Here is a 26,737-nt window from a genome sequence, read left to right on the forward strand (position 1 = left end):
TATCTTTGATTCAGATGCAACCTCCATTATGATCCAAATCAAAACCCAAAAGAATCAGAATAGCTAAATACCTCACATCAACAGAACTAAACTTGTCTGCAGCATATACTACTGGCTTACAATAATTTTTCCCTGTACAAAGAAAGAAGAACAACAAAAAACACACAAAGTAATCAAACAAATAGTGTATGGTGTCTAGAAAGTTTCTATCTAGGTGAAACGGAAGGAGCAACTCCACTGACGAGGTCAGAGCCAGAGACATCCATTGATGAATAAGGATGCTTCATGATTGAAGAATTCAATGACGATGATGGATGAGTTGTTGTCTCAGACAGATCCGCTGCTTTAGCTACCTGAGATTCCGGCATCAGTTCCCATATGATTTCCAGTTCTCTTACAACTTCCGCCATTGAAGGCCTTGCATCCGTCTCCTCTCTGCAGCATCGCAGCGCTAAAGTTGCAAACTTTTCAAGGCATTCATCTGGAACTGAGCTCATTCTCTTATCCACGGCAGACAATATCGAACCAGACTCGTATGCAATGTTGATCTGACAGAAAGAAACATTCCAAACAATTTTAGGTAACGTCAAAAAGAGAAACAAGCTCTTAGCATCTAATCAACATTACCTCACGAACTATGTTCTTGCCATGTGTGATTGGATGCATTCCTGTTAATAGCTCTAAGAACACTACACCTAGACTGTATACATCACTTTTGTCTGTCAATTGATGAGTCAAGAAATATTCCGGATCAAGGTAACCCTGCAAGTCGAACAAATAATTCTCAGTCATGATTTGAGAAACGATTTTTACAAGCAATGCAGGATTCAGATCTTACCGGAGTTCCTTTTACAACAGTAGACACGTGATGAGGTGAGATGCCTTCCATATCAGGCACTGGGGCAAGTCTTGAGAGTCCAAAATCTGCAACCTTTGCGGTGAATCTGGAGTCCAACAATATGTTGCTTGCTTTGATATCGCGATGGAATATCGGGGGATCAGCTTCCGTGTGTAAATATGAGATTCCCTTAGCTGAACCTAAAGCAATCCGTAGTCTCATCGCAAAGTCTAGAGGCTCTTTTAATTTAACTGCAAAAACACAAATTTGTATATAGCCCTTGAGACTTGGAAGTTTACAGCACACAAAATCATCTATGCTGCTTAATATGTCATATGAAAAGACATCCACATTAAGTACAGTGAATAGCAGTGGGTAGTCTTTCTTGATCCACATAGAGAACAAGCAGCGGATGACTCAGTGAAGAAGTAGAACATACCAGATATATTGTCTCGCAAAGTACCATTTTCCATGTACTCATAAACCAGCATCTGCAGGCGTGACAATACAAGCAATAAGAGAAACATATATAGGTTTTTGGACCTCAACCGGAAGAGGGTTTGGACAACAGTACCTGCTCGCCTTCTTCATCGCAGAATCCAAGCAATGAAACAAGGTTTCTGTGATGCAATCTCGATAACAATTCAATTTCAGTTAGGAACTCCCTCTCACCCTGCAATGATCCCTCTTGTGCTCTTTTAATTGCCACAACTGTTCCGCTACCAAGGGTGCCTTTGTAGACCTTTCCATAACCTCCTTGCCCAATTTGAGTGGAACTATTAAAATTGTCCGTAGCCAGAGCCAGCTCAGCATAAGTGAAGCTCTTCACACCTTCGATTTTCAGAGAAGCTTTGGAAGCTGCACATGGATGAATCAAACTTGTAATAACAAAACCAAAAACATATGACCACTACTAATACACAATTTCGATAGATAATCTACTCTGAACACACATATTGGCATCCACAAGATCATGCTTACCTCGCTTTCTTCTAACAACCGCACTGTATCTTTTCATACGTTTCTTCATAATGATAAGGGCAATAATAGCGGTTAGCGTAACTGCAACTGCAGCTGAACCAAGAACAATTCCCGCAACTGCACCCTTACTTAAACCAGATGGCGAAGCTGAAGGGAACACTACAAAACCAAAAAAGCATGACGGTCAAAACAAAGCTCAATTATGCAAAAGTTGTAAGAAAATATAGGCAAGTCATTCTCTATTGTTATTAGGAACGCTGAGAAACAAATAACACTTTTGTGTTTAATGTGGCAGAAAGACATCAGCTTGTTTACTTGTACTTAAAACCAAGTTCTGTATTGAAATGAATTCCAGAGGACGACTACTCTGCTACTAACCATCTCTGTAGACATCTAACAATGTGAAATTCATAAGCTCATAAGGACCAAACAGATCTTCGTCTCGGATATTCCATCCAGTGAACATGGCCCTTATCCGCTGAACCTCGCTACGATTGAATATGAAAGAATTGTTGGCATTTGAACCAAAAACAGGAAAGAACTTCAAGTACATTCGAAGTCTAGGTCCTTTTTGCCACTGGAATGAGTCAAGGCGCAGCTGATACAGATTCAAACTAAGGCCAGAGGTGATGTATTGCTGAAATTCGGATCTGTAAGGAACAAAATCCGAGAAACCAGGACTTTTCAACCGATATCCCACAAGCAGAGGAGCAGCACAAAAACACCGTCTAAGAGGTTCTGGTGAAAATTCATAAGGGGGTGGGCATTCAGAACAAGTTGTAGTGTTAGAATTGGTTGAACCCTGATTATTGTCTTCCTCAGTTAGAGGTCCACATAATCGAAGCAGATTTCCATCTGAGCATATCGGATTCCCCTGAAGCCTGGAAAGCAAACAATGTCAAATGATACCAGAAAAGTGGACAGTAATCTGAGGGAAGGAGTTTATCACATCTTAGAAGGAGTAAACAAGATTATTTTTTTCTTTAAATGTTTATATACATCATTTAGTAGCTAGGATAATATGCAAAGCAAAATAGTATGCATGGGCACCTAATAAAGAGTAATAGGAAAGCGCAGATGCAAACCAGATAGTCACATTTGGGCGAAGGTCAGATCTGCCAGAAATATTTGAAAACCTATTGTTCCGCAGATCCCTGAAAAAAACATAAAGGAACTGATGGTCGTCAAGAGATGATTTAAAAAGAAAGTTGGAACATGCTGGTAGGTCAAAGGAAAGGAGATATGATTGGTGTTGTAACAGTCATACACAATAATAGTCTCGGTTGAATTCAGTTCTCTTTCTTGCCATATTCTAGAGGGAATCGAACCACTCAGATCATTGTTTGCAAGCGACCTGCAACATTAGGTAGACAACAAGACAAACCATCAGCCATCTTTCTATCCAAAAATGATAAAACGAATAAGTGCATCTCAGAAACCAAAAAGTGACTACACCAATCAAACACACTTACAACTTTTGAAGTCGTGGAAGACCTGAGAAATTTGTTGGAATGGTTCCAGTTAGACTGTTATTGGACATATCGCTACAGTATTTTCATCAGATAACAAAGTTAAAAGCACTTCGTTTCCTACCAAATAATAAAAATCAAAGGCCAGAATTGCGAAAAGCGCTAAGAGTTTACATGGTTGTGATACTATCAGACAGCTTCCCTGTAGGTATAGATCCATTTAACTGATTTCGACTTAGGTCCCTGGAATTCATGTCGAACAATCAGAAACAGGTGATAGCTAAGGTAGCTGCAGGATTATTTAAGGAAACGGCTAGATAAGTTTTAAGACTTACAAATAACCAAGTTTCGGGATACTGCTAAGATCAGGCACTGGCCCTTCCAAGCTGCAGTTCCTAAGACTCCTGCACGTGGACAGATAGAAAAATGTGCATAGGTTAGCATAACATGCTCCTACATCTTATGTCCAAAAGATTTTTTTTTAAAATCAGAAAATAGACTACCAGTCTCTCTAAATTTAGAATGCACTATCTTAATTAGCTAATTTTGTTAATTTCCATCCCCAGAGCTTAAGATATGCACAGTTTAATTAAAATCCAATGCATTAACAGAAGATGAAATCTCCTCCAGCCTCGCACTTCAGTGACTTTGAGTTCAATCACATTGAGAAACTAGCACTTACATCTTCAAAAGTTTAGACATGTTTCCATAAGATTGTGGAATCGTAGTCCCATCAAAGTGATTGTTATCTAATTGTCTGCCAAAATAAACACGAGGAAAAAGGTCAAAAACAAAAGGACCACCAGTCGGTATGGTGACAGGACCAGGTAAATCGAAAGAAATCAGTGACATGAACTTACAGGATAAGCAAATTTGGCATGTTTGATAACTCAGGAGGAAGATAGCCTGATAAGTTGTTGTTGTCAAGAAGGCTGTAAGAAAAATAAGTAGTGTATACAAAACATTAAATAGGTAAAGCGTGTGTAGCATGTTATAAACTTGAAAGCGGAGATTAGGTATAAAAACATAACATTTTTCAAGTAAGATGATTTAAGCCAGCTAATGATACCAACTCACATGTGAACAATTGACGGTAGACTTCCAAGCTCGGGTGGTATCTGCCCGCTAATCGAATTATTATTCATGTGACTGGGAAAAAGATAAGATAGACAATAAATGTAACAAACTCAGCAGAAAAGGAATCACCATTAGCAAAGAAAAACAGCCATGTACAACTGAACTGAGCATCAGATTAAAGAACTCACAAGTGCTTTGTTTTGTTTAAGTTTGCAAAAGATTTGGGTACTGGTCCTGATATACGGTTTTCATCAATCTGTATTCTATCCAAGTTAGGAAGAAATCCAAGCTCATCGGGTAAGTTTCCAGTTAATAGATTCCCATTCAAGAGCCTGGAAAAGTCACATAAAGTTAGAAGCCAAGCAAAAGGCAAACCAATGACTATTTAAGGAAGTCAACAAGAATCTCAAAGACTTACAAGAGTTGTAAAGACTTGATATTCCCAATTTCCTTTGGTATAGTTCCGGTGATCTTGTTCCACATGAAACTCCTGGCATTAGAGAAGAAGAAGAAGTCGTAACAATAATACACAAAGAAAATTATATTCACCACCATTGGGGTATGACTAGAAAGATCAAGTAATATATATATATATATATATATATATATATCACGTACAGGATAGTAAGACGAGTCAACCGGCCAAGCTCCGGGGACAAGTTTCCTGAGAGGTTCATACTGAACAATTGCCTTCAAGTAAACAAAAAAAGCAAGATACTCAAAACAAGTCTCAAGGAAGACAAGAAATGCTTAAGGAGAAAGGGGTAAAGAAAAGACAATACAGTTCGCTGACATGAAGATAACCATCATCAAGAGAGGAATTGAAGCAGACAACACCAGTCCAATTCGAATTGCACGGGTCTCTTCCACGCTTCCAATTACTCAATCTATGAACAGGATCGTTCAGACTGTCTTTGATGGCTCGCAAAGCCCTCACTGAATCCAACAAAAAAAAAACATCGTCGATCAGTCTCAGACACAAGTTGTTTGAAGTCTAAACAAAAGAGAAGGTAGATTAACAAAAAAAAAAAAAAAGGAAACCTTCGACGGGATTGGTGATGTCGTCTTGAGCAAAAGTAGAAGAAGAGAAACAAAAGAAGAAGACGAAAAGAAGACGAAGGAGACAAAAGGAGACATGGGTCGAAAACATAGCGAGAGAGGAAACAGACCCAAGAAGAAACAAAATCTCTCTCGAGAGAGAGAGATAGTTAAAAGGAAAAGGCAATGACCAGGTTAGTAGAGACTGAAGAAGACGACCAGGTAAGAGGGAAGTGGTTGGTATTGGGTGGGAGCATTGAAGAGTACTGGTAAAACAAGGACATTTCCTTAGTTTGACAAATTCAGGTAGTGGATGAGACCGACGGAGCATCATCAAAATTGTCACTTTCGCCGCCGCCATTACTCTCCACCTTTCTTTCTTTCTTTCTTTCTTTCTCTTCCGTCAAAACCCATTAACTTTCTTCCTTAGTTTAATGATTGTTTGTTTGTGTAAACCTGCCCTTTGACCTTTTTTTGTCTCACTTTTTATTTTATTGACAGTAGGTAAAACTTGCCAGCCAAGTGCGATGAATTTACCAATGTTGTAAATAAATACGGTTACCTTTATATTCCACCTTGTTGTTATTATTTTGTTGCTTTCAAATGTATTAAAGATTTTAAGCGTAGTTGTATACCAATTGCGAATAAATAACATTAAGAGTCATATTGGTCTATCGAAATATTTAATGTAGTACTAAAGTTGATATACGTATGTGTATTTTGGTCCCCACGAATACTAAAAAGTCAGGAAAGATTTCCAAACGACTTTTATTGGGAAAAATGGTGTTTGATTATTTCTACAAGTGCGATTAAACTGTTGTAACCATTCTGTTAGTATGGTTGTGAATCACAACTTATAAGTATATGATTGAAACTTTGAAAGCGATAAACCCACACAGCGAAGACAAAAAAAAAAAAAAAAAAAAAAGCTAGGAATAACTAAAAATGGAAATATAAGAAGCTATGATTAAATTACTTAAACAAGAAGTACAATGTTGCGGCATTATTTGAAAAAGCATATATACACGTGAATTGTTACGGATAGATGGTTTCCTACTATATCATAGTTAAATCATCATTAATGCGATAGTAAAATATAAAAATATAGGTGATGAATTATTTGTTATTAGTGGTATTCAGTTCTCTTATCTCTAAATAAATAAATGAAAAAGGAAATAAACTTTAGTTGGTATAAGTAAGCATCACTAAGCTTTTGAATTAGCACAGGGACAGGGTCGAGGTTATTAAATGATACCGGTCCAATTCGGGGGTTTATCAAGGAGGTGTCTTCGTTTTACAATAGTTGGACCGATAAAGAAAAGCCCAAAAACTTAATAAAGAGAAGGCCCAAAAACGCTTGTCAAGAAAAAACACGCGCCAGGTAGGGGTCGAACCTACGGCCTTATTCCTAGGAAACAGACGCTCTATCCACTGAGCTACAGGCGCTTTTGACACTCCATGATTTCTTGAAAAATAATACTTCTGTTTGTCTCCTTTCTCCTTGGTTTCCTGTTTTTTTTTTTTTTAGGTTCATCATTTCTTTTGTAAGAGTCATATAGTATAGTGCGTGCTGCGTGGTATATTAAGAGGCCAAAAAAATAAATATTTTTTGTTTATCTTGTTTCTTTAATAGTACAAGACTTTTTAAAATTTTGAGTCAAAGAGTCAGACGTGGGGAGATGTTATATGCGATTATTGCTAAAAAAACTAGCATGTTGAAACAAGCAAATACATAAAAACTACTTGTAATGAAATGGACCTAATCCTAATGGGTACTAGGAGATTGATTAATTAAGCACTTAAAAGCAAATAATCAACTACATTAGAATAAAAAAGACGGGGGCAGACAAGATGCTGCGATGCTTCACGTGCCAATGTGCCTTTTAGCTTTTCATCACACTAATCATTTCTTTTTAAAATAAATCACACTAATAGACGAAAATAATACTAAAAATTAAAAACTCATAAAATTTTCTCAACTCAACTCATAATAATGTCATATGGGGGGGGGGGGGGGGGGGGGGGTAATTACTAATTATAAAGTTATTATAGTTAGTGACGTGACTTCTCTCTCCTCAGTTTTAAGTTAAGTACATCGTCTCTCTCTCTCTCTCTCTCTCCTTCCTACGACGCTCCTCGTTTCATTTCATAGAGAGAGAAAGCTTTCATCTCCATCATTCATTATCTCCGTTGTGCATTGTTCTCTCACCAAACATATTAATTATTCGTTTCAATTTCCATTTTCTCGGATTTCAAAATTCCAAAATGGAGAAATCATCAGATTCGAAGTTCTCCGATCCAATTCCACTTCCCAATAATCCAAATGCCGATCCGATCCCTCCTTCTTCCTTCCACCGCCGATCTCGCTCCGACGACATGTCTATGTTCATGTTCATGGATCCCCTCTCCTCCGGCGCACCACCTTCCTCCGACGACCTTCCTTCCGACGACGATCTCTTCTCGTCCTTCATCGACGTCGATAGCCTCACATCTAATCCAAATCCTTTTCCGAATCAATCTCTCTCTTCCAACTCCGCTTCCGGCGCTAATCCTAATCCTCCTCCTCCTCCGCAGTCTTCTTCTCGTCCTCGTCACCGTCACAGCAATTCCGTTGACGCTGGATGCGCCATGTATGCTGGTGAAATCATGGACGCTAAGAAAGCTATGCCTCCTGAAAAACTCTCCGAGCTTTGGAACATTGATCCCAAACGCGCCAAAAGGTTCGTCTTCTTCTATAATTGAAATAAAAATCGATGGAGAATGATTTTTTTTGAGGAATTAACAGAATTAGGGATTTGGATTTTGGAATATAGGATATTAGCGAATCGTCAATCTGCAGCTCGATCCAAGGAGAGAAAAGCTCGATACATTCAAGAACTTGAGCGTAAGGTTCAATCGCTTCAAACCGAAGCCACCACTCTCTCTGCTCAGCTCACTCTCTACCAGGTTTTTGTTTCTCTTCGATTCCTTCTTTGTTGATCTCACCTGATTCAGTCATAACAAAAAAGGACAGCTTCTTGATACGGAAGTTTTCCAATTTTGATTGTGATACAGAGAGACACAAATGGACTAGCAAACGAGAACACAGAGCTGAAACTTAGGTTACAAGCAATGGAGCAACAAGCTCAGCTTCGTAATGGTAAAAAGCCTTATTCCTCTCTTATGCATTTTTTTGGTAACGTTTTCTGTTTCTCTCTGCCATCTTCAATCTGATTTGGTTGGTGACAGCTCTAAACGAAGCTCTGAGGAAAGAAGTTGAGAGGATGAAGATGGAGACAGGGGAAATCTCTGGGAATTCAGATTCGTTTGATATGGGAATGCAGCAGATTCAGTATTCTTCTTCAACGTTCATGGCGATTCCACCATATCATGGCTCGATGAACGGCCAGGATATGCAGCAGATGCATACTAGTTTCAACAATCCAATGGAGATGTCGAATTCTCAAAGCGTATCGGACTTTCTACAGAACGGGCGATTGCAAGGGCTAGAGATAAGTAGCAATAGCTCAAGCTTAGTCAAATCTGAAGGACCTTCCCTCTCTGCTAGTGAGAGTAGCTCTGCGTATTGACAACAAGGCTATGTTGTGGATGATATTATCTGTTAATAGGCTCTTTTTTTCTTCCAATTCATTTGATTCACTTTTGATTATTTATTATTCTTTTTTCTTTTTCTCTGCTGGGGGTGCCAATGTGCAAGAAAGGACGTAAAAAATTGTGTTGGTTTAAAAATTGTTGATTGTGAGTTTTATTGTTTGCTACTCCCATTGTTTGTTCTTCAAGGAACTAACAAGGCTAAAATAAATTTCATTTTCCTTTGGATACAGACAATGATCGTTGCTTCATTTTATTTTATTTTACAATCATGTTTACAAATTTAAGGCAAGTGAGTGACATGAATGTATTATCATTTTCACGATTTATAAAATAACAAGTTGTAAGTTTTGTTTTTACAAAACCAACTAGTCTCCCGTGTCTTCCAGCACAATGAAATTGTGTTGCATATATGTTGGAAAAAAAAAAGAAAAAGAAGAGAGCTCAGAGGGTGGCTTATACATCTGAGAAATCAGAAGAATGCGAAGGACCCAACCAACGCGGATGCCAATTTCGTCACAGCTCATGCACCAAGCGGAAATCGAACCCGGGTCTGTACCGTGGCAGGGTACTATTCTACCACTAGACCACTGGTGCTTTGATGGCATTGAATAAGTTTTACAGTATATATATATATTATCAAAAAATCTTTAACTCACATTTTGTATCCAGTTATCAATACAGTAAGTTGGTAAGGAATTAGTTAGACCAAATAGTGTATATAGACATATAGTAAACTCATTTACAAAAGAAAAAAAAGATATGTTTAGTGAAGAAGATTAGAGAAGAGAAGGTAAAAGAAAATCACGTTGTCAATTCTAACGGACTATGTTGGCCCAATCTCCTTAAACTTCTTAGGGTTCCCATTTTGAAACGACAGGCCCAAGTCCAAATATCTTGTCATTGACCTTGTCACTTGTCAGCTGTGAGTGTTTTTTTCTATGAAATCGCAATTAATAGCCTAAAGAAGCCTTCAATAATAAAAATAAAGGTTATGGTCAAACTTAACACAATTAAGTTAACGACTAAAACTCGCTGAGAATTATAATATTAGTACTGAAGTCTGGATTAGTCTCTTTTTTTTTTTTGTGTCGGTAAAATACTGGAATACTAGTTGAGAAGAAATATCAAGACGAAGATTGATGAGAGATGACGTATGTGCTGCGGTCATGCGCCTTTTCTTTATTAATTTCCCCCTTAAGTATATTCTCTTCGTGCGACGGTCCTAGAACCCAACCTTGTCACGTCTCTAATTCGTAACTACAAAACGATAATTTTTTTTTTTTTTGGGGGTGTAAGAAAGAAACGATCAAAATTGATATAATGCAATGGTGATTACTGATTAATGAACTCTCCTATAAATGTTCTACCAAACATTTATTATATTTTCTATTAAGTATTTTAGATACGTTAACATGCGAAATGATCACCTCACCAGCATAGCATCCTCTTAGAATTTTTTTTTTTTTTTTTTTTTTTTTTTAACTAGCATATGAGAGTTATTGTCAAAATAAAAAGAAGATGTGGACAAATATTTTATTTTAAAAATTAAATATACTGTGTGATTTATTTCCCTTAAAATGTTTATATTTTTTTATGATAGCTCAGTACAGCAACAATAGTATATTTTCTAAGGCCCAGAGTTGGCCCTAATTTAATTTGGAGTGATACAACAAAACAAACATTAATAAGAGTCTCTCTCTCTCTCTGCTTTCGGCCAAACAACCTTATTTTTTCCCCTCTCCTCTGGGAGATCTCCAGATTTCTCTCCTTCTTCTTCGCGCCCCCTGAAAAACTCTTTACTCGTTCTTTTCCGTTTCTCTTGCCGGCAGATCGACTCCTTTTTAATCCTCCGATCCAATTTTCCCGGTATCGATCCCTCATTCTTTCTAGGTCTTCCTTTGAAAAACAAACCCCTATTGCTTCCTTCTCGAAACCTCAATTTTACCCTTACCCCATCCAATTCTCCCTCGATTCTGCAGTTATGGCGCTTAGGGTTACCTTCACCTACTCCAGCTACGTTGCTCGGAACCTTGCTTCATCATCCGCCGGGACTCGTGTCGGTACCAGCGACGTTAGATCATGCTTCGAATCATGGATTCGTCCCAGGTTCTGCCCTCAGAATCAGATACCCGAAATTGAAAAATCTACCGGAGCCAACAACAACTCATGGCTTGGTCCCAGCTCAAGCCCTCGTGCTCGTCCACCTTCTTCTTCTTCTTCTTCTTCTTCTATGTACAGCACCATCGCCAGGGAGATCCTCGAAGAAGGAAGCAAGAGTCCGCTTGTTATGGGTATGATCTCAATCATGAGATTGGCTGGTGGAGCTCCTGAGCTTCCCGGTATGAACGTTCTCGGGATCTCTCCCTTTAAGACCTCTTCTGTTATACCCTTCCTTAGGGGTTCCAAGTGGATGCCCTGTAGTATTCCGGCGACGTTATCAACTGATATCACTGAGGTTGATAGGGTTGGAGGAGGAAAGGTTTGTGATGCTAAAATTAAGTTGGAGTTGAGTGATAAGGTCTCCAATCCTGGTAACGGTTGGGTTAATAAGCTGTTGAATATCTGTTCTGAGGATGCTAAGGCAGCTTTCACGGCGGTTACTGTTTCTCTCCTTTTCCGGTCGGCTTTGGCTGAGCCTAAGTCTATACCTTCGACATCTATGTACCCTACTCTTGATGTGGGTGATCGTGTTATGGCTGAGAAGGTGAGAGAATATACTACTGGCTATGTAAATTTTGGGTTTTGCTATCGTAGTTTGGTGTTTGATCTTATGAGGTTTTTTAAAAATGGTTGCTTTCCATCAATTCTGCATTATAGGGACTAAATTTTTGTTATGGAAATGGTCTTATATGTGTCTTAGGATGCACATCAATCTTTTAATTGGTGTGTGTGGCTTTAATGTCTGAGTGATTGATCTACTTTTGTGTTGGACAGGTCTCATACTTTTTCAGAAAGCCAGAGGTTTCAGACATAGTTATCTTTAAGGCTCCTCCTATTTTGCTGGTATATCTCACGATTTCTGGTTTTTTTTTTAAGTGTTTTGAAAACCTGTTTCAAGAGGTGCTTGATATTCTCCTTTTGAATTGCAGGAACATGGTTACAGTTGTACTGATGTTTTCATAAAAAGGATAGTTGCTAGCGAAGGTGACTGGGTTGAAGTAAGCCCTTATCTCTCTAACCCACTTGTTGATTGATCCTATTCATCCATTGAAGTCTTTGTTCACCTTTATCGGTATCACTTCTCTAGTGGGATTCTTGATGAAAACAGCCTCCTCAAAACAGACCCTTAACCTTTGTTTTCCTGTTTTTGTATCATTCTCTTGTCTAACCTATCAATGCTGTATCATGTAGGTTTGTAATGGAAAGCTCTTAGTTAATGACTCTGTTCAAGTAGAGGATTTTGTCTTAGAGCCGATTAACTACGAAATGGAACCGATGGTAAGCAAACTTGCACTTTCTAATTTAAGGATTTCTTGACCTATAAAGTTGTTAAAAAGAATGCTGTTAATTTGGCTTTTTTTTCCTGTTTATTTGCAGTTCGTCCCTGAAGGTTATGTCTTTGTTCTAGGAGACAACCGCAACAAAAGCTTTGATTCTCATAACTGGTAAACCACTTTGGAAATTATCTTTTCTTTAATGGTTCTTCTTTTTTAAACTTTGAAAACTCTGTTGATTCATGGATGATTTGGTGAATGTAAAACGCAGGGGTCCACTTCCAATAAAGAACATCATAGGGAGATCTGTGTTCCGGTATTGGCCACCGAGCAAAGTGTCAGACATAATACACCATGAACAAGTTATCCAAAAGAGAGCTGTTGATGTTTCATGACCAATGCAGGGTGGTTCTTAGGATTAAGCATAAAATTGAATAGATGAGCCGAGCCAACCATTTTGGCAAGGAAGGCTACAGAGCAATTTTTTCTTCCTGTCTACACTTCTATAGAAGACATGGAATGCAATGGGAAATCCATAAGAAGAAAACTGATACTTTTGCTTTGATTTTTTTTGTTGTGTTGAAACCTTAATGCAACCATTGTTATTGGCAGTCGCTGTCAAACATAAGGGCAAACTGTTTTTTTCTAGTATTTTTTTGTGAAGTATCCTGTAAACGTTCTTTTCCCAAGCTCTGTAATGTAGTGTTTAAGAAGTGCTGATATCTTTCTACCCAATAAAAAAAAAGTGCTGATTTCTTTGTTACTACTGATGAGTAATGATGATGTTAAAATCCAGGAGTTTCATTTTAATATAACTGTTTATGTTGGAATTTGCAGGTTATCGTAGGTTATGAGAAGTTTTAAATAGATTTTGTATATGAAAATGGTGTTATTTGTTTTTCAATGTAAACCGTACCAAACTAAAAATGCAGGGATAAAGAGAGAGCTCAGGGAAGTGAGGCAATTACATCCGAGCATGATACCACGAGACAGATTTTTTAGAAATCTGAGCAAAAAATAGAAAAGAAGAGCTCAGGAGGGTGGCTTGTACATCTGAGAAATCAGAAGAATGCGAAGGACACAACCAACGCGGATGCCAAATTCATCACAGCTCATGCACCAGCCGGGAATCGAACCCGGGTCTGTACCGTGGCAGGGTACTATTCTACCACTAGACCACTGGTGCTTTGTTCTATGCTAATATCAGTAATAGCTTATATATATATATATATATCCCTTTTCTTAACAGAAAGCTTCTTTGTTTCACATCGGATTGGGTGGGTAGGTATTTTAACTCGCATTCGAGTAGGTACCTAACGAAAACAATTAGAACTGAGTAGTGGTAGATTCATAAAAAGGAGTCTAAAAACCAAACATATGAGTTGAGTATCCCATAGAAAGGAGCCTAAAAAAATCAAATATATGTTTTCAGTGTTGACGAATATACCACAGACTTTTGAATACAGAGTTGTAATACTAAATCCAAAGAAAAACAAAAACCTACTGTGTATAATAAAAATGGATCATCAAAGCTGTTCCCTTTTCCTCCCCTCCCCTCACTCTCTACTTCATTTTTTTTTCCCCCATACGGTGTGTGGAAGGGTTGTTGATTTTTTCAGTCTCCCCTACTTCTCTGCTATGCGATTTAAAAAAGAGAACAAAACAAAAGAAGAGAAATTAAAAAGTTTTTCTTTCGACAAATCTGGTACAAAGAGCGTTGATATTTAAAAAAAAAAAAAAAAATAGCGATCATCAAAGCTTTAGGCTTGAAAATCTTTATTTGAGTTCCATACAGGAGCCACCGTCTTTTGAACTCCTCCACCACCATCTGATAACACTCCGCTTCCATTTTCTGCTGCTATTAGCGGATCTTTCTCGCTCTCCTTCATCTAACAAACCCAAAGCAGAAGGAAGGATCTCACATCATTTTTTGTTATTCTTATACAGAAACAAAACTAAGCAATATAACCAGTCAGTATAGTATAGACCTCAAGGAGTAGACCTTTTACCAACAAGGAGTAGACCTTTTTATTATGGATCAGGGATCAATATATTGGTGTCCAGATTTCAGTATATAGAGCCAACAAAAAGATATTAGCGAAAAAGAGAGATGAAGATATATATACCTGTGGCAACTGCGTTGATGTTTCACTTGCCTTCTGCTGAGTCTCAATCGAGCAGTAGTAGGAATAAACAACCATTCCAATCACAGCCACCAGAATACCGAGAATGTTGCGCCAGTCAAATGGGTCTCGCAGCAACACATAGCCAAATGCTAGAACCAGGCATGTTTTGAGATGTCCCAGAACTTGATATGTGACAGGAGATGTCTTTCCAATGACAAGAAAAGTGCTGAAGTTTACAGAGACTGATATGAGGCAGGACAGCACGATGAAGAACTGCAGTCAACAAAGAAGCACTCGTCAATATGCAGAATCGACAAAGAAGCAAGAAGACTGGTAAATAATTTTGATTGAATTCCTGGAAGATTGAGTCTCACCACTACTTGAGAAGTGTACTTGAAGGCAAACACGTTCTGGTTGGTAAGGAGCCCATCTAAAAATGGCCCAGTGACGAAAAGAGTGATTGCTTGATATGGGCAAGACTGATACAGAAGTTGCGTGGATGAAACTTTGAATTTCTTCTGGATGGTATTTGTCATCTGTGTACATTTGGTTAAGGTAACAGCATTGGATTGGCTTAAGACAAGATATATAGAAAGTTGAAAGAATAAAGCAATGAGAAAAGAAAGGCTAAGCATAGGATACAATTTGAGCAACACAAGTTGTGATAACAGCCAGCACTGACAAGATAGAACCCAGCATATTAAGCTGAAGATCTGTGACGGTAGCGATTCCAACACCAAGGAGAAGGATGGTTAAGGAAAACTGGATTTTCCGACTGCAAACAAAATAAAAGTGTGTCATTAAATAGGCCCGTGATCTGAAACTAGCTACAGAACGTTGAGAGCTAACCTGAACTTTTTCCTGAAAAAGAGGGTCTCCAAGAGAACAGTGCAGGGAATAATTGCTAGTTTTGTCATCTATTATTAAAGGAAGAGAAGAGGGTTAGAACAGCACAAGTTCAAATGGATATCGCATCATGCAATAGCTGAAATGACAAATATACCTGGTAGAAACCGACAGAATTAAAGCCCAGGCTGAGGTTCAATAGTCCTATGGATATCCCATTCAATATGCCAAACCCCATCACAGCTCGTGGATCAAAAGGCTTGTGCTCGAACATCTTCATCCATAATGCCACATGAAGGGAACAAAATGTGACCAAAAGATGCCAACTTGTCAAAGTAGTCGCTGTACATACAAAATAACAAGAGTAAGTAGAGAAGATCAATTGCATAAGATGACATATTAGCAGCTACGAGAAAAATGGGGGTAGAACAGTCTCTTGATCAGTATAATACTACATCATAACTGTCGGTGTATCTTAGGGATAAAACAAAGAGTCCCACAGAAAAGAAGAGCTAAAGAGAGTAATAAAAGGACCTCATAAAGTAAGAAGACATTTACACAAACATCACTATCAAAGTTACAGTAGCATCTAAATTCTAAAACATACATACCAAGGATGTGAAACTTTCTTAACACATACAATCATGGAGGCAATTATGGATCATAAGGTGCCAAAGAGATGATAGCATGAAGTAAAATGAGCTATATAATCTATTAAAATTTCAGCTCATTCCTCAGATTTCCATAAGATAAAACAGGCTCGCAAAACACGAATGGATCCAGAGGAAACAATATCGGGAAGCAACATGGATATAGATAAACAAAAGGAGCATGTGAAATGAGAAAGAAAGGATACCGAAAGTGAAGCCAAGGGTGCTAATAAGGGCTTTGTTACAGATCACGATCGAGACGGACGACACAACGGACAAACTCAAAGCGCCGATTGTTCCCAGCTGGAACTTCTGGCCCTCGCTCATCTTCGCTCTCTCCTAAAAAATCTCTCGCTTCAATCACGATCTACGATGATCTAAATCCACCCCAGAAAAAAAAAATCAGATTAGGATTCCGAATCATTAACGCTAGTAGGGAGAGGAAACGAGAAGAAAACAAGAGCGATCTGGAGAAAAAACGAACCTCAGCCGTGCATAACGGAAACGAAAATGCGAGAGAAATCGAAGCTGAAGGGAGCTCAGCTGCAGCACAAATGGAGAAATAATAGAAACTGGTCAGTCGGGAGAGAAACGAAGAAGAATTATTGAAAGCCAGAAGCCATTAAACCCTAGATCTGCCGTTATGAGACAGAGATCAAGATATTTTTTTAAAAGTGTTGTTGATAAAGGAAAACAAATTCAAGAGACGCGAAATGAAGAAACGAGAAGATAAAAAGGGAGGGAAGAGAGAGAGAGAGAGAGAGAGAGAGAGAGGAACTCACAGGAGGAAGGAATCAGAGAACCAGAGAGAATTCAAAACTTCGACGGAGGAGAAGAGATTCAGATTTTGTATTATTATTATAAAAAGGCAAAAAATAAAAAATGCTATTTCTGCAATGAGATGGGTCTCTCTCTCTCTCTCTCTCTCTTTGCCTGCAGTCACACCACCACCGTCCAGAGAAAAAATAGTGAGAGAGAGGAAGAAGATACATTACTTGTTTTGGCCCTACCAGGAATTTTCACCGCGGGATATTATCGTAATTATGAAATAAAAATCTCATTATCTACGTTGATCTTTTGCTTTTTTTTTACCGTTGGTTTTCTTTGTAAGAAATTCACTCCACAGTAATTTTATTTCATTTATTGTGGCAACTTTACCTGTCATTAAATGGAGAAAAATGTTCCAATTTGTGTTTTTTTTAGTTGGAGTGTCGATGGTTTATTTGTAGCAAGGTTTTCACCAACTGATGACTACATTTTTCTGTATGTTTTTTCAGTTAATGCTGCTTCTTTTTGGGTAAAATTTATGATAGCAAGACAATAGATTTTAACCTCATCCAACGGTAAAACATAATTTAAATGCATATAATCAAATCTTCTTAACAAACAAAATAAATAGAGGCGTTATTGGTGTTTGTCACCCAAATGTATAGTAGTATATAACTTATCCATTGAACGTACTGAAAAAAAAATTGGGTGAATGAAAACAAATGGAAAAAATAAAATTAAAAAAAAAAGAAACAGCAAAACACTCTTGTGTAAATGTTGTTTCTCTATCAGCAAAGGCTGGGGTAAAACTGAGTAGTCGACTTGAAAGCTACAGCGTCTGCTATGACCTGCACCGACTTCTCATCTGTTTGACTTTCTTTCATATTGGTATCGCATCCCCAAACCCTGACCGCAAGCCTACGGCATTTTGGTGAAGATTCCCTGAAATAGGTTTTGTACCACTTGATCACATCTTTCTTCTGTATGTTTCTCAGTTCTTCTGCTACTTTGTGGGAGAAATCAAACATGTACCTGCGACGGTTAACACCCATTTTGAATTTACTTGGTGGCCGATGTGGATCAAAGCAACTCACAGAATCTTCATATGAAACTAAATGAGATCGTTACCTTTTGTCAACAATCTGACTCCATAACTCATTTGTCTCAGACAAGAGAGAGGGATCCTTTTCCAGCAATCTAGCAATCACACCGCTTCTATAATCTTCAAAGGATTCTTCATCCAATTGTTCCTGCAATTACAGCCCCGAGTAACATTAGTAGAGCTACGTGGGATACTATTTAACAAAACTCAGAGGTTTTCTTTTTTTTTTGACAATTTTTTGACAAACTCAGAGGTTTTCTTTTTGATTACAAACTTACCAACAGCCCTTCAATCTCTTTTATGAAGTTGTCGACTCTCCCGAGCAAATGGACTGGACCGTACTTGGAAGATTGAACAGAGAAACAGAAACCATGGACACGATACGTTAAGCGAGGGGCACACTGGACAACATAACCAAGCTGTTCCTTTGTCCTATATCCAAATTCGCATTTATTTGACTATACATAAATACAATTTGATTTATCAAACAAAATAGGTAAACATGACTAACCTCAACTGATTGAACAATGGTTCTTCTATGATTTCATTAAAGAGATCCAGCATAGCTTTCATTCTTGTTGACTGAGCTTCTTCAGGCTCGATTTGATAGTAAAGCTGCAAATCAGATTTAGGTTCAAATTCAGAACCAAGATTCTACCAGAGGAAAGTACTATGTTTGCTTCTTGGCCAACTCATATTACAGAAAAGACAATTTCCCTTTTACCTCAACTACTGAGTTCGTTTCAGATTTGTTCTTCACACTGACATCTCTTACAAGTTTGGCACTCACAGGGAAACGTGTTATCTGCTCTCCATGTCTACATTTGCTTGGGAGCGGTTCAACCGTCAAACTCTTTTTAAATATGTTTGATATGTTCACTGCTTCGTCTTCAGACAAATTACCATGACATAGAGCCTCCATAAATATCTGAAAACATAAATAGAAATGTTACCTAACCTTTGCCTGATTTAAACAAACGTCGAGAATAATCACAAGAGCTGTTTATTAAGCAAATTAGGAATCACACTGATGCAGTATGTTACCTGAGAACGGAGTTCAGGAATAAAGCTGTTGAGATCATCGAGAGACAAATCATTTAGTACAGACAACTTTTCGTCACTGTCATAGATTCGCTTACACAAGAGCTGCAGTCTCAAGTATGTGGAATGGTTCAATGGCTTCATATTAGTGTTTCTTAACCCTCTCTCCATGTTTTCTTTGATAACCTACAAGGTTAGATTGAAAAAGTAGCTGAATCAAGAATGAATGAGGATAAGAAAATGACACTAAATTAAACTTCAAGATTAAATGAGGATAAAAAGTATGACAAATTATACATGCAAACATTCACATACCTTAAATCGCTCTAGGCTTGGCATGAAGGATTTGGCTATGGTTAAGATTTTTGATAAAAGAGCTGGAATTTTCTCATTAAAGCCATACACTTTAAGCTCTAGTTTATCACCAGACATAGATAAAGAAGTTTCAAGTTTTGCTATACTGGCCTGCAGAAATTCAGATATTCATGTCAATACTAAAACAAAAACATCTAAAAATGTCTTTCTAAAAAATAGTTACTTGCCTGGTAGATTATCTCGTTTAACTCGTCTTTCAGAAGGTTAATAAATAATTCTGTCAAAAGGCAGTTCTTCACACTGGCATATGCCCCATTCAGATTTATGCGGAAGTACGTATTTGCACGAGGAACCTTAAAAGTTTCGTCAAGTTTGTACCAGAACTTCATGAACGGTTCATCAATTATACATCTAGGTGGAGACTGAGTTTTGGGATCCACATCAGAGTTAATGGCTCGGATCGAAAAATCACATGGGATAAACTGATTTTTCGAGGGAAGATGCAAAGAGGCATCTACTTCTGAAGGATTGGTCCATGTTTCCATCAACGACAATGGAACATCTTCCTCAATGTAACGAGAACCAAACCAAGGCTCTTGCTGGAACTCTGAAACAAGCGAAGTTTGAAAATAGATAGTAAAAATATAAATATACATCCAAAAGTTACATACTCAAGGAAACTTTAACATACCTTCTGACTTGATGGATTTCGAAACAACATCAATCCGCATGTTTTTTGGTGTGAAGAAACCCATAAGATCTTCTATCAACTTTGGATCCCATGTCTGGTATACATAATCACCATAAATAACGTGCTCCACCGGATACGCAAGCATATTCTCTGTACAATATTACTTACAATGATTTAAAAACTCATGACCATGATGAAGATTTTAACATTACATGTACACATCTATGCATGGTAAGTTCTGAAACTAATAAGTTGAACCACTATTAGCCCCTTAATAGATTCACTCAAAAAGAACTAGACAAATGAGTATATAAGCACAAACCTGAGAGCTCAACAGCATAATCGTCTGCCGCCTGCTCCTCAGCAAATTTAAAGTCCATGTTCCCAATATCTTGGAGTTCCTTAAATATCCATTCTTGTGGTGACACATCACGCAATAGCTTGAGATATTGATAAACGTAACCAATGATGTCATAAACCTGTTAACAAAAGTTGTCATAAGGTCAAAATGAGAATTGGTACCATAACAAAAGTAAATCTGACAAGCACGCGACTATATGCAGCTAGCAACAGGCTATGTCAATTTGCCAACCAGAACATGAAACCAGTATAGATTTTACTTGAAAAGTTAGGGACAGAGGGTTATATATACAATTGAAAATGATTGAATCTTTCCCTGCGCCAAACTTCAGAAATATTAACTATATAAAATATATGTAAAGTTACCTTCTCTAAACCAGAGTCAGTAAGATGTATGGACATGCCAAAAACATAGGCTAGAGACGAGCGGTTAATTCCATCATCCCCAACACCAGCAGAGAGAGAGGTTGCCCAACCCCTACCTTTGAGGAATGAATGCAGACTTCCTCTACCCTCTAAAACAAAATGTTAAAACAACATTCTTCAATGCGCACATGCACAAGTAAACTTGAAGAAAATGCTATACAAAAGATAAAATGGATTTGATTTCTTACCATGTCCTAATAGATGTGCTAGATAGTCTTCCGGCTTCTTCACATAGGCATGGCGAAGAGGGGGGAGAGTCCATGTCAAATCAAGAATATGAACATCTTTAACCGCTTCTAGGCGATATAATTTACCGCCTTTCCAAATAGGACCTTCTGCCTCCAGAGTTGGCCTGATTTTGGATCCGTTTTTTACAGCACCAAATAGTTCTACAACCCAACTTTCAAGCATATCAAGAGATTCTGCAAGATTTAAAGGTGGCCATTAAATTACAACAAATTAAAATAGTAACACAAGCCAATCTTTAGGAATGTATATAGAGACTTTCCAAGAATCACCACCAAACACATTATACATCGAGAGAATTTTACCTCCCCCAATGACAACGAGCTTCATTAATCCACCATGGTAATATTCTTTATATAATTTCACAATACATTCCCGTAAGTCAACCCCATTTTCCATTGAACCACTTAAGCTCTTCTTGTTACCTTCCAGAGCACATAAAGGACACATTTACATTAAAAAATTTCATGAATATCTTAAGTGTGGCAAGAAAGGTACTCCGAGATATCCTTACCCCATGCAAACCTATTAAAAGGATGACCCTTTGCAGACGTATAGCACTGAAGTTGTTGCAGGCGGCATAAATCATTTTGGATGGTCTGGTTAAATTCTACAAATTTGGATTTTGTTAGCAAGACACTTTTAACCATATAAAAAGGTTAACTTATCTGAATGTTGATTGGAGATGGATCTTTTGATAGATTAAAACAAAGAAATAAGTGTATGATTAACAGGCAAGAGAAACCTGAATCAACGGCAAGGAGTTCTCGTTCCATAGCCTCGGTCTTCATAAGCGGTGCAACAAAAAACTGAGAGAACCTAATAACAAAAAAAAAATCTCAAGTCAAATAAACCTTCTGAAGAACACAAACGAAAAGGAAAAAGATTAAACCTAACAGAAAGCTCAAATAGTCTTATGGAAAATGTTTTACAGCAACTGGTTTAGGTAAAATGAAAGTGATTACATATCTAAGAGCACTATAGGTAATAGAACAAGACATCTTCCTTTACTATGTCATCAAAAAACTGAAATGATAACAAAATCTAAGCATGCATACTGATACATATATCGCCTGCCTTGGTAAATTTACAGCAAATGACATTTAAACAGATAAGTGGAGTGGCAGCTCAAGTAATTTTTAGTACCTTTTCAAGGCACCTTGGAGGAATTCTCTCTTGACTTCAAAGTGATAGCATGTATGCTCCATTTCTGTGTACGCATTAGAGGCTCCACCATGCTTAGACAAGTAACTATCATACTGCAAGCAAAAGAAAGTCCAACCCGGAAGAATTCAAACAGATATCAAGCTAAAAAATTATAAAATTAGCATAATACACTATAAGAATCTATAAATAGTACCAAACCATTGCAAACACAGAAAATAATGCAATGCTTACTTCATTCTCATCGGGAAACTCACTGCTACCCATAAAAAGCATGTGTTCTACACAGAACATAAACATTAGAATGATTCAATCAGTTAAAAAGGTAAAATCAAAAGAAGTGTATTCAAACAGTAGTTCAAACTCATAGAAAGATGTAAAGACCAAGAAAGTGAGCCAATCCTTGCGCCTCTGGAGGATCCAAGAAGCTTCCCATTGAAACACACATAGCTGCAGCTGCCTAAGACACACGAGACCAAAAGTTCAAAATCAAACCTTTATAAAATAAAGAAAACTACTGATATAGCTTAAATTATAAAAAATAAAAAAACCTTTTTAGTCTGGTGATCTCCTTTCCCTTTCACTTCATCTTCATCCTCATCCTCATCATCTTCTTCATCTCCTTCCCCTTCTTCCTCATCATCATCTTCATAGCTCCCGTCACTATCTTCTTCTTCTTCACCGTCCTCGACATCTTCATCAACTTGATCCGGAACAGAGCCTTCGGGATAGATATCTGGATCGTGAATAAGCAGAGCACACAATCCGTTCTCCAATTCAATCACTCTGTATAACCTCCGATCGTTCGGTGACTTCACCACTACATTGTCCAAGGTCGAAACGCTCTTCGCTGATGCAGACATTGTTCTCGTTCTGAGGAGATAGCGACTCGTGAACAAGTGCTGCTGCTGCAGCTTCTTCCTCTTCTTAGGTTTTGCTTCTCTGTATCCTATGAATCCGACTCCGCCGCTACTCCCCTCTTCTGATTTTTTAGGATTTTTTTTTTAATTTAAACAAAAAAAAAAGGAAAATAAATAAGAATCACTGTTGCCGTTTTCTCCGTAATGATATGACATGTATGCCGTTTTATATTAAATAAAACGACACGCGTTGTTATTTTAAGAGACGGAAACGGCAACAAAAAAGAGTATAGCTGTTTCGTCCTTCCTTCATCGCTTCGTCTCTTCGTCTGTGAAATCGAACCACCGGGAATGAAAGTGAATTGAAAAAGTTGAAAAATTTGAAGTTTTACTAACCTAATTGACCATTCCTGAACAACCCAATTCGAGAAACGGAATCTACGAGCGAGAGAGTGCGGATTTCTCTGAAAAACCCTAACATTGCTTGGTTGAGTTAGCAACAACAATGGCACTGTCGCAGTGGAAGGAAGCTATACTCGAAGGGATCTTCATGGAGATTGAAGATGGTGTTGTGGAGGAGAAGAACCTCGAGCGGTTAGAGAATCTAGTTGAGATTCTACACAAAGAAGGTTCTAAGGTACCCGAATCAGTCAAGAAAGCGTTTTGTAAAGTTGCTGTGGAGTGCACGGCGAAGTGTCTCGCTTATGAGAAAGATGCAAAAAAGGCTTATACTGAAGCAATTAGATCCATATGGGTCTGTAGGATTATGCCTTTATGCGATAAGGTTAGTTGTTTGGTTACTAGTGACCTCTTGAATAGCTGTCGAAGATTATGGACGGCCCACAGTGACGAAAAGACTTGTAAGAGTTTGATGGATGAGAATACGAGAGACAAAGCTTTGGTTAGTTTGAGGACGGTTGTTTCTGAGTTGAATCCCAACCTTGTTGGGGAGTTGAATCCTAACATGGATGCATCGGACGAGATTGAAACTAGTGAAGAGTCTGAAGAGACAGTGTCAATGGTCGAAGCAAGAGAGAATGAGGTCCTTAAAAAAAATAGTATGGCGTCTAAAGCTATGGATGAAGACCAAGGTTTACACTTTCTGACCTTTGTTTCTTTTTCATCTCTCTATTAACTTTGTTAAAATGTGATTTTGCTTTTGTCTGATGAATTCCCTTTTGTTGTAGAGAACCTCTCAGATACTGAACTGGAAAGACCCACTTCTGGAGGGTCAAAAGATGAATCTTTGCACCGTCGATACAAGACCATTTCATCTGCAATTGTTGACAGAGCGCTCAGAAAGCTTAGAGCTAGTAAAATGGAGCTGATGGAAGCTTTAGAAAAAGGAGGGCCGTCAAATTTAAACAATGAGTCGATTACAGAACAAGAAAATGATGTTGCTAATCCTTCTGGAACAAACATTGCACCAAGGCCTAGCTCGATGGAGCGACGTACCACAGCACAGACTTATGAAGTAAATTTACATTTCGTTTTTGGTTCATCATATTACTTTCTTTAGATAGCTAGTTCGATGGGACACACACATTCTTACTAAGTTTTCTAAGCACTACTATCCTGATTCATTCTTTTATCTTTTCCCATTATTTCATTTTGGCTGACCAGCTTGCTGCACTTGGTGGGAAATCAGTCTTGAGCTTTGTCTTGTTTGAATTGATATTTTGCATATTCGGTTTGGCAGCTATAGCTGAGTTAGAATGACGTGCTTTTCATGCAGAAGTATAATGTGAGACCTGGATTCTTCTAACCGTTTTGTTTTTTCACATTTTCATTTGTTTGATTAGTGGGAAGACTCCATTGATGATTCCGATGGGGAACTGGGTGGTGATGGTGAAAGGAATAATAAACCAAAACGTAAAAAAATTGTCATGTCTCCTTTGAAGAGAAACCGAAGTGCAGAAGGTGCTAGGAGGAAGAAAGTCCCGTGGTGTACTGCAGAAACGCTGGCCGTACTGAAAGGCTTTGAAAAGTACTTGAAACCTGAAACTCTCTTAGATGTTCATCAGATGAACATAATTCATGCAATTTTACTGATTTGATGCTTTTGTTATTCAGGTATGGTGCAAACTGGAAGCGGATCAAAGATGAGAATCCTATTCTAGTTCGTAGAACTAATGTACACAGCTTCACTTATCTCTTGCACTTTTATTCATTTCTCAGACAGTTGATTTTTTCATGTTACTAATAGTAGACACACTATCCCACACAGGGTGATATTAAAGATAAATTTCGAGTTGAGATGAGGCGTGAAGAGCGCCGTCCTTGAGTAGGTGAGTTAAATATATACATAGTCTTAAGACCTTCAATGAAGTAAAACACTAATACTTTACTACACTAATACTTCATTTGCATCTCAGTTCCCCAAATCGAAAGTGTGTAGGTAGGAAAAAGATGATATGAACTCTCACAAACAGTGAGCTTAAGTTCTTAGAACCCAATAGTCACGCTGATTTCACAAGTTAGTTTTGAAGGGAAACTCTACCTGTGAGCATATATGTATAGTGCTGCTTACTATCAACATTACCACTTTACCATGTAATGGAAATGTGATATAGAAGGGCTAATTTGTATATATCGATGGGTTTTATGGTTCTATAATTTTGACTGTTCATGTTCTGAGTTGATAGTAACATTAGCAAACCAACGTGCAAACACATTCATGTCAATCTAACTTTTTAATGGGTTGGATGAGCCTGTGAGCTTTGTATGATTGGTGTTCTAATAGTTGATGATCTTTTACTTTCAGCATGACAAACCATATTTGTATAATCCGTCATTCAATTTTCTCTTCTTTGCTTATAGGAACTGGAGTACTGGAGTAGGCATCAGACCTTTCTTGTGTAGACGAGTAACAAGAACTGAACAGTGACCCATATGGAATGTAAAAAAACTGGGTAACATTTGTCGCCTTTTGTCTTTAAGACACGTAAAAGTTGTGCGTATGATGATGATAATATCTAGTAGATCGGTTTGTTAACCAAACTAGGCTCCTTAATTAATCTAATAACAGTTCATGTCAGTTTATATTATGGTTTTGATTGGATTGGTTAAAACTTAAGAAACAACATTCTTGCTTGAAACAAGCAATGCAAAAGACAGATTAACCAGTGGTAAATGTCTTGGATCCCATTTGAGTCTGGTGTTGTCCATTAATGTTTTTATGTCTGTGGTTGATCAATACCAGAGAAATGTCCATAACGTACTAACTGTATAAATGGTTGAGGTGGGAGGTTAGCATTGGGAAACAGCAGCAAAACAGTGGTCCTCATCTTCTTCTTCTTTATCACACAACACAGCGCTTAGGTTCTGAAAACTCTCTTTTTATCTGCTTTTCCTCTTTAATCATATCCTCTTCTGTGTCAGTGTTACTTTCTCTCTCTAGCGATTATGTTCTTCAGGCTCCATTTTCATGTTTCCAGCTTCCTTATTCATTATGACTGGAACCCATGGCTACTAAGTACTTGATGGGTTTCTGACTCCTCTCCGTGTGCTTCTTGTCACTACACTCTTGGCTTTTTTATTATTTTTGCTCTAGTACATTTGTTATTTCCCATATTTTTCATTATTGTAATTTGACTCATTACTATTGACTAAACTCGATCAATCCTAATCTTATCCAAGGTTTGCTCTTACTAAAAATTCTATGATTATTGCTTATCCTTTGTTTTCTCAATGTTCATCGAGATATTTTTT

At 37.8% G+C, this 26,737-nt stretch overlaps 6 protein-coding genes and 2 non-coding genes across 12 annotated transcripts; 3 read left to right on the top strand and 5 right to left on the bottom strand.

The window, feature by feature from the left end:
• Positions 1-4: 4 nt before the first annotated feature.
• LOC104739246 (putative LRR receptor-like serine/threonine-protein kinase At1g06840) lies at positions 5-5,863 on the bottom strand. Of its 2 annotated transcripts, none has more exons than XM_010459532.3 (20): positions 5,407-5,863; positions 5,148-5,301; positions 4,984-5,055; positions 4,784-4,855; positions 4,554-4,697; positions 4,366-4,437; positions 4,149-4,220; positions 3,971-4,045; positions 3,624-3,692; positions 3,463-3,531; positions 3,292-3,363; positions 3,087-3,173; positions 2,905-2,973; positions 2,198-2,700; positions 1,820-1,978; positions 1,413-1,696; positions 1,278-1,329; positions 839-1,089; positions 628-762; positions 5-548 (listed from the first exon to the last, which is right to left on the bottom strand). In XM_010459532.3, exons 1-20 carry the CDS (start codon positions 5,762-5,764, stop codon positions 207-209), a joined length of 3,111 nt encoding a protein of 1,036 aa, XP_010457834.1. In that variant the 5' UTR covers positions 5,765-5,863; the 3' UTR covers positions 5-206. The 2 variants fall into 2 exon arrangements, with proteins under 2 accessions (XP_010457834.1, XP_010457836.1); XM_010459534.2 differs by having other exon boundaries at positions 5,159-5,301; positions 5,407-5,808.
• Positions 5,864-7,349: 1,486 nt separating this feature from the next.
• Positions 7,350-9,231, top strand: LOC104739247 (transcription factor RF2b). Its single transcript, XM_010459535.3, has 4 exons — positions 7,350-8,123; positions 8,217-8,349; positions 8,458-8,542; positions 8,632-9,231. Exons 1-4 carry the CDS (start codon positions 7,669-7,671, stop codon positions 8,970-8,972), a joined length of 1,014 nt encoding a protein of 337 aa, XP_010457837.1. The 5' UTR covers positions 7,350-7,668; the 3' UTR covers positions 8,973-9,231.
• Positions 9,232-9,434: 203 nt separating this feature from the next.
• LOC147927775 (small nucleolar RNA snoR114) lies at positions 9,435-9,519 on the bottom strand. The gene has a single exon (XR_015581202.1). It is a non-coding gene; the product is annotated as a small nucleolar RNA snoR114 (small nucleolar RNA).
• A 931-nt stretch (positions 9,520-10,450) lies between these two features.
• LOC104739248 (putative thylakoidal processing peptidase 2, chloroplastic) lies at positions 10,451-13,194 on the top strand. The gene is made up of 6 exons (XM_010459536.3): positions 10,451-11,701; positions 11,932-12,000; positions 12,087-12,155; positions 12,349-12,435; positions 12,535-12,602; positions 12,703-13,194. Exons 1-6 carry the CDS (start codon positions 10,979-10,981, stop codon positions 12,824-12,826), a joined length of 1,140 nt encoding a protein of 379 aa, XP_010457838.2. The 5' UTR covers positions 10,451-10,978; the 3' UTR covers positions 12,827-13,194.
• A 352-nt stretch (positions 13,195-13,546) lies between these two features.
• TRNAG-GCC (transfer RNA glycine (anticodon GCC)) lies at positions 13,547-13,617 on the bottom strand. Its single transcript has one exon. It is a non-coding gene; the product is annotated as a tRNA-Gly (tRNA).
• A 192-nt stretch (positions 13,618-13,809) lies between these two features.
• Positions 13,810-17,090, bottom strand: LOC104739249 (UDP-xylose transporter 3). 3 transcript variants are annotated; one of them, XM_087484162.1, is made up of 10 exons: positions 16,836-17,090; positions 16,538-16,596; positions 16,260-16,430; positions 15,561-15,745; positions 15,407-15,474; positions 15,200-15,332; positions 14,932-15,093; positions 14,558-14,830; positions 14,225-14,320; positions 13,810-14,064 (listed from the first exon to the last, which is right to left on the bottom strand). In XM_087484162.1, exons 3-10 carry the CDS (start codon positions 16,378-16,380, stop codon positions 14,047-14,049), a joined length of 1,056 nt encoding a protein of 351 aa, XP_087340288.1. In that variant the 5' UTR covers positions 16,381-16,430; positions 16,538-16,596; positions 16,836-17,090; the 3' UTR covers positions 13,810-14,046. The 3 variants fall into 3 exon arrangements, with proteins under 3 accessions (XP_087340288.1, XP_087340287.1, XP_087340285.1); XM_087484161.1 differs by having other exon boundaries at positions 13,810-14,067; positions 16,836-17,035; XM_087484159.1 differs by lacking the exon at positions 13,810-14,064 and having other exon boundaries at positions 14,100-14,320; positions 16,836-17,023.
• A 307-nt stretch (positions 17,091-17,397) lies between these two features.
• Positions 17,398-24,101, bottom strand: LOC104739254 (nardilysin-like). 2 transcript variants are annotated; one of them, XM_010459543.3, is made up of 20 exons: positions 23,423-24,101; positions 22,718-23,148; positions 22,551-22,626; positions 22,401-22,447; positions 22,149-22,261; positions 21,748-21,821; positions 21,517-21,612; positions 21,308-21,427; positions 20,945-21,178; positions 20,697-20,845; positions 20,293-20,449; positions 19,971-20,120; positions 19,507-19,886; positions 19,280-19,429; positions 18,968-19,150; positions 18,648-18,851; positions 18,435-18,538; positions 18,202-18,355; positions 17,950-18,071; positions 17,398-17,853 (listed from the first exon to the last, which is right to left on the bottom strand). In XM_010459543.3, the coding sequence occupies exons 1-20, from the start codon at positions 23,505-23,507 to the stop codon at positions 17,610-17,612; spliced, it is 3,273 nt and encodes a 1,090-aa protein (XP_010457845.1). In that variant the 5' UTR covers positions 23,508-24,101; the 3' UTR covers positions 17,398-17,609. The 2 variants fall into 2 exon arrangements, with proteins under 2 accessions (XP_010457845.1, XP_010457846.1); XM_010459544.3 differs by having other exon boundaries at positions 22,718-23,145; positions 23,423-23,850.
• Positions 23,346-26,106, top strand: LOC104739250 (uncharacterized). Its single transcript, XM_010459541.3, has 6 exons — positions 23,346-24,117; positions 24,214-24,500; positions 24,829-25,013; positions 25,100-25,160; positions 25,254-25,314; positions 25,847-26,106. Exons 1-5 carry the CDS (start codon positions 23,532-23,534, stop codon positions 25,308-25,310), a joined length of 1,176 nt encoding a protein of 391 aa, XP_010457843.1. The 5' UTR covers positions 23,346-23,531; the 3' UTR covers positions 25,311-25,314; positions 25,847-26,106.
• The last annotated feature ends 631 nt before the right edge of the window (positions 26,107-26,737 follow it).

The sequence above is a fragment of the Camelina sativa genome, chromosome 14, assembly GCF_030686135.1.
Source record: "Camelina sativa cultivar CO46 ecotype springtype chromosome 14, ASM3068613v1".
NCBI classification, from domain to species: Eukaryota; Viridiplantae; Streptophyta; class Magnoliopsida; order Brassicales; family Brassicaceae; genus Camelina; species Camelina sativa.

Bases quoted from the DNA above. Each gene is read 5' to 3' on its own strand.
- LOC104739246 (XM_010459532.3), bottom strand. From the start codon at position 5,764: ATGGCGGCGGCGAAAGTGACAATTTTGATGATGCTCCGTCGGTCTCAT. The intron at 4,698-4,783 runs GTAAGTCTTTGA...TGACTTTTCCAG, and splicing joins ATCAAGTCTTTACAACTCTT to GCTCTTGAATGGGAATCTAT. The intron at 3,532-3,623 runs GTAAGTCTTAAA...CATGAATTCCAG, and splicing joins ATCCCGAAACTTGGTTATTT to GGACCTAAGTCGAAATCAGT.
- LOC104739247 (XM_010459535.3), top strand. From the start codon at position 7,669: ATGGAGAAATCATCAGATTCGAAGTTCTCCGATCCAATTCCACTTCCC. The intron at 8,124-8,216 runs GTTCGTCTTCTT...TTTGGAATATAG, and splicing joins GATCCCAAACGCGCCAAAAG to GATATTAGCGAATCGTCAAT. The intron at 8,350-8,457 runs GTTTTTGTTTCT...ATTGTGATACAG, and splicing joins CTCAGCTCACTCTCTACCAG to AGAGACACAAATGGACTAGC.
- LOC104739248 (XM_010459536.3), top strand. From the start codon at position 10,979: ATGGCGCTTAGGGTTACCTTCACCTACTCCAGCTACGTTGCTCGGAAC. The intron at 11,702-11,931 runs GTGAGAGAATAT...TGTGTTGGACAG, and splicing joins ATCGTGTTATGGCTGAGAAG to GTCTCATACTTTTTCAGAAA. The intron at 12,436-12,534 runs GTAAGCAAACTT...GTTTATTTGCAG, and splicing joins ACTACGAAATGGAACCGATG to TTCGTCCCTGAAGGTTATGT.
- LOC104739249 (XM_087484159.1), bottom strand. From the start codon at position 16,380: ATGAGCGAGGGCCAGAAGTTCCAGCTGGGAACAATCGGCGCTTTGAGT. The intron at 15,475-15,560 runs GTATATTTGTCA...CTTTAATAATAG, and splicing joins ATTCTGTCGGTTTCTACCAG to ATGACAAAACTAGCAATTAT. The intron at 14,831-14,931 runs GTGAGACTCAAT...TGTTGACTGCAG, and splicing joins AGTACACTTCTCAAGTAGTG to TTCTTCATCGTGCTGTCCTG.
- LOC104739254 (XM_010459543.3), bottom strand. From the start codon at position 23,507: ATGTTAGGGTTTTTCAGAGAAATCCGCACTCTCTCGCTCGTAGATTCC. The intron at 21,179-21,307 runs GTAAAATTCTCT...TAAATCTTGCAG, and splicing joins GCTCGTTGTCATTGGGGGAG to AATCTCTTGATATGCTTGAA. The intron at 18,539-18,647 runs GTAAAAGGGAAA...TCTGATTTGCAG, and splicing joins AAACGAACTCAGTAGTTGAG to CTTTACTATCAAATCGAGCC.
- LOC104739250 (XM_010459541.3), top strand. From the start codon at position 23,532: ATGGCACTGTCGCAGTGGAAGGAAGCTATACTCGAAGGGATCTTCATG. The intron at 24,501-24,828 runs GTAAATTTACAT...TTGTTTGATTAG, and splicing joins CCACAGCACAGACTTATGAA to TGGGAAGACTCCATTGATGA. The intron at 25,161-25,253 runs GTACACAGCTTC...TATCCCACACAG, and splicing joins TTCTAGTTCGTAGAACTAAT to GGTGATATTAAAGATAAATT.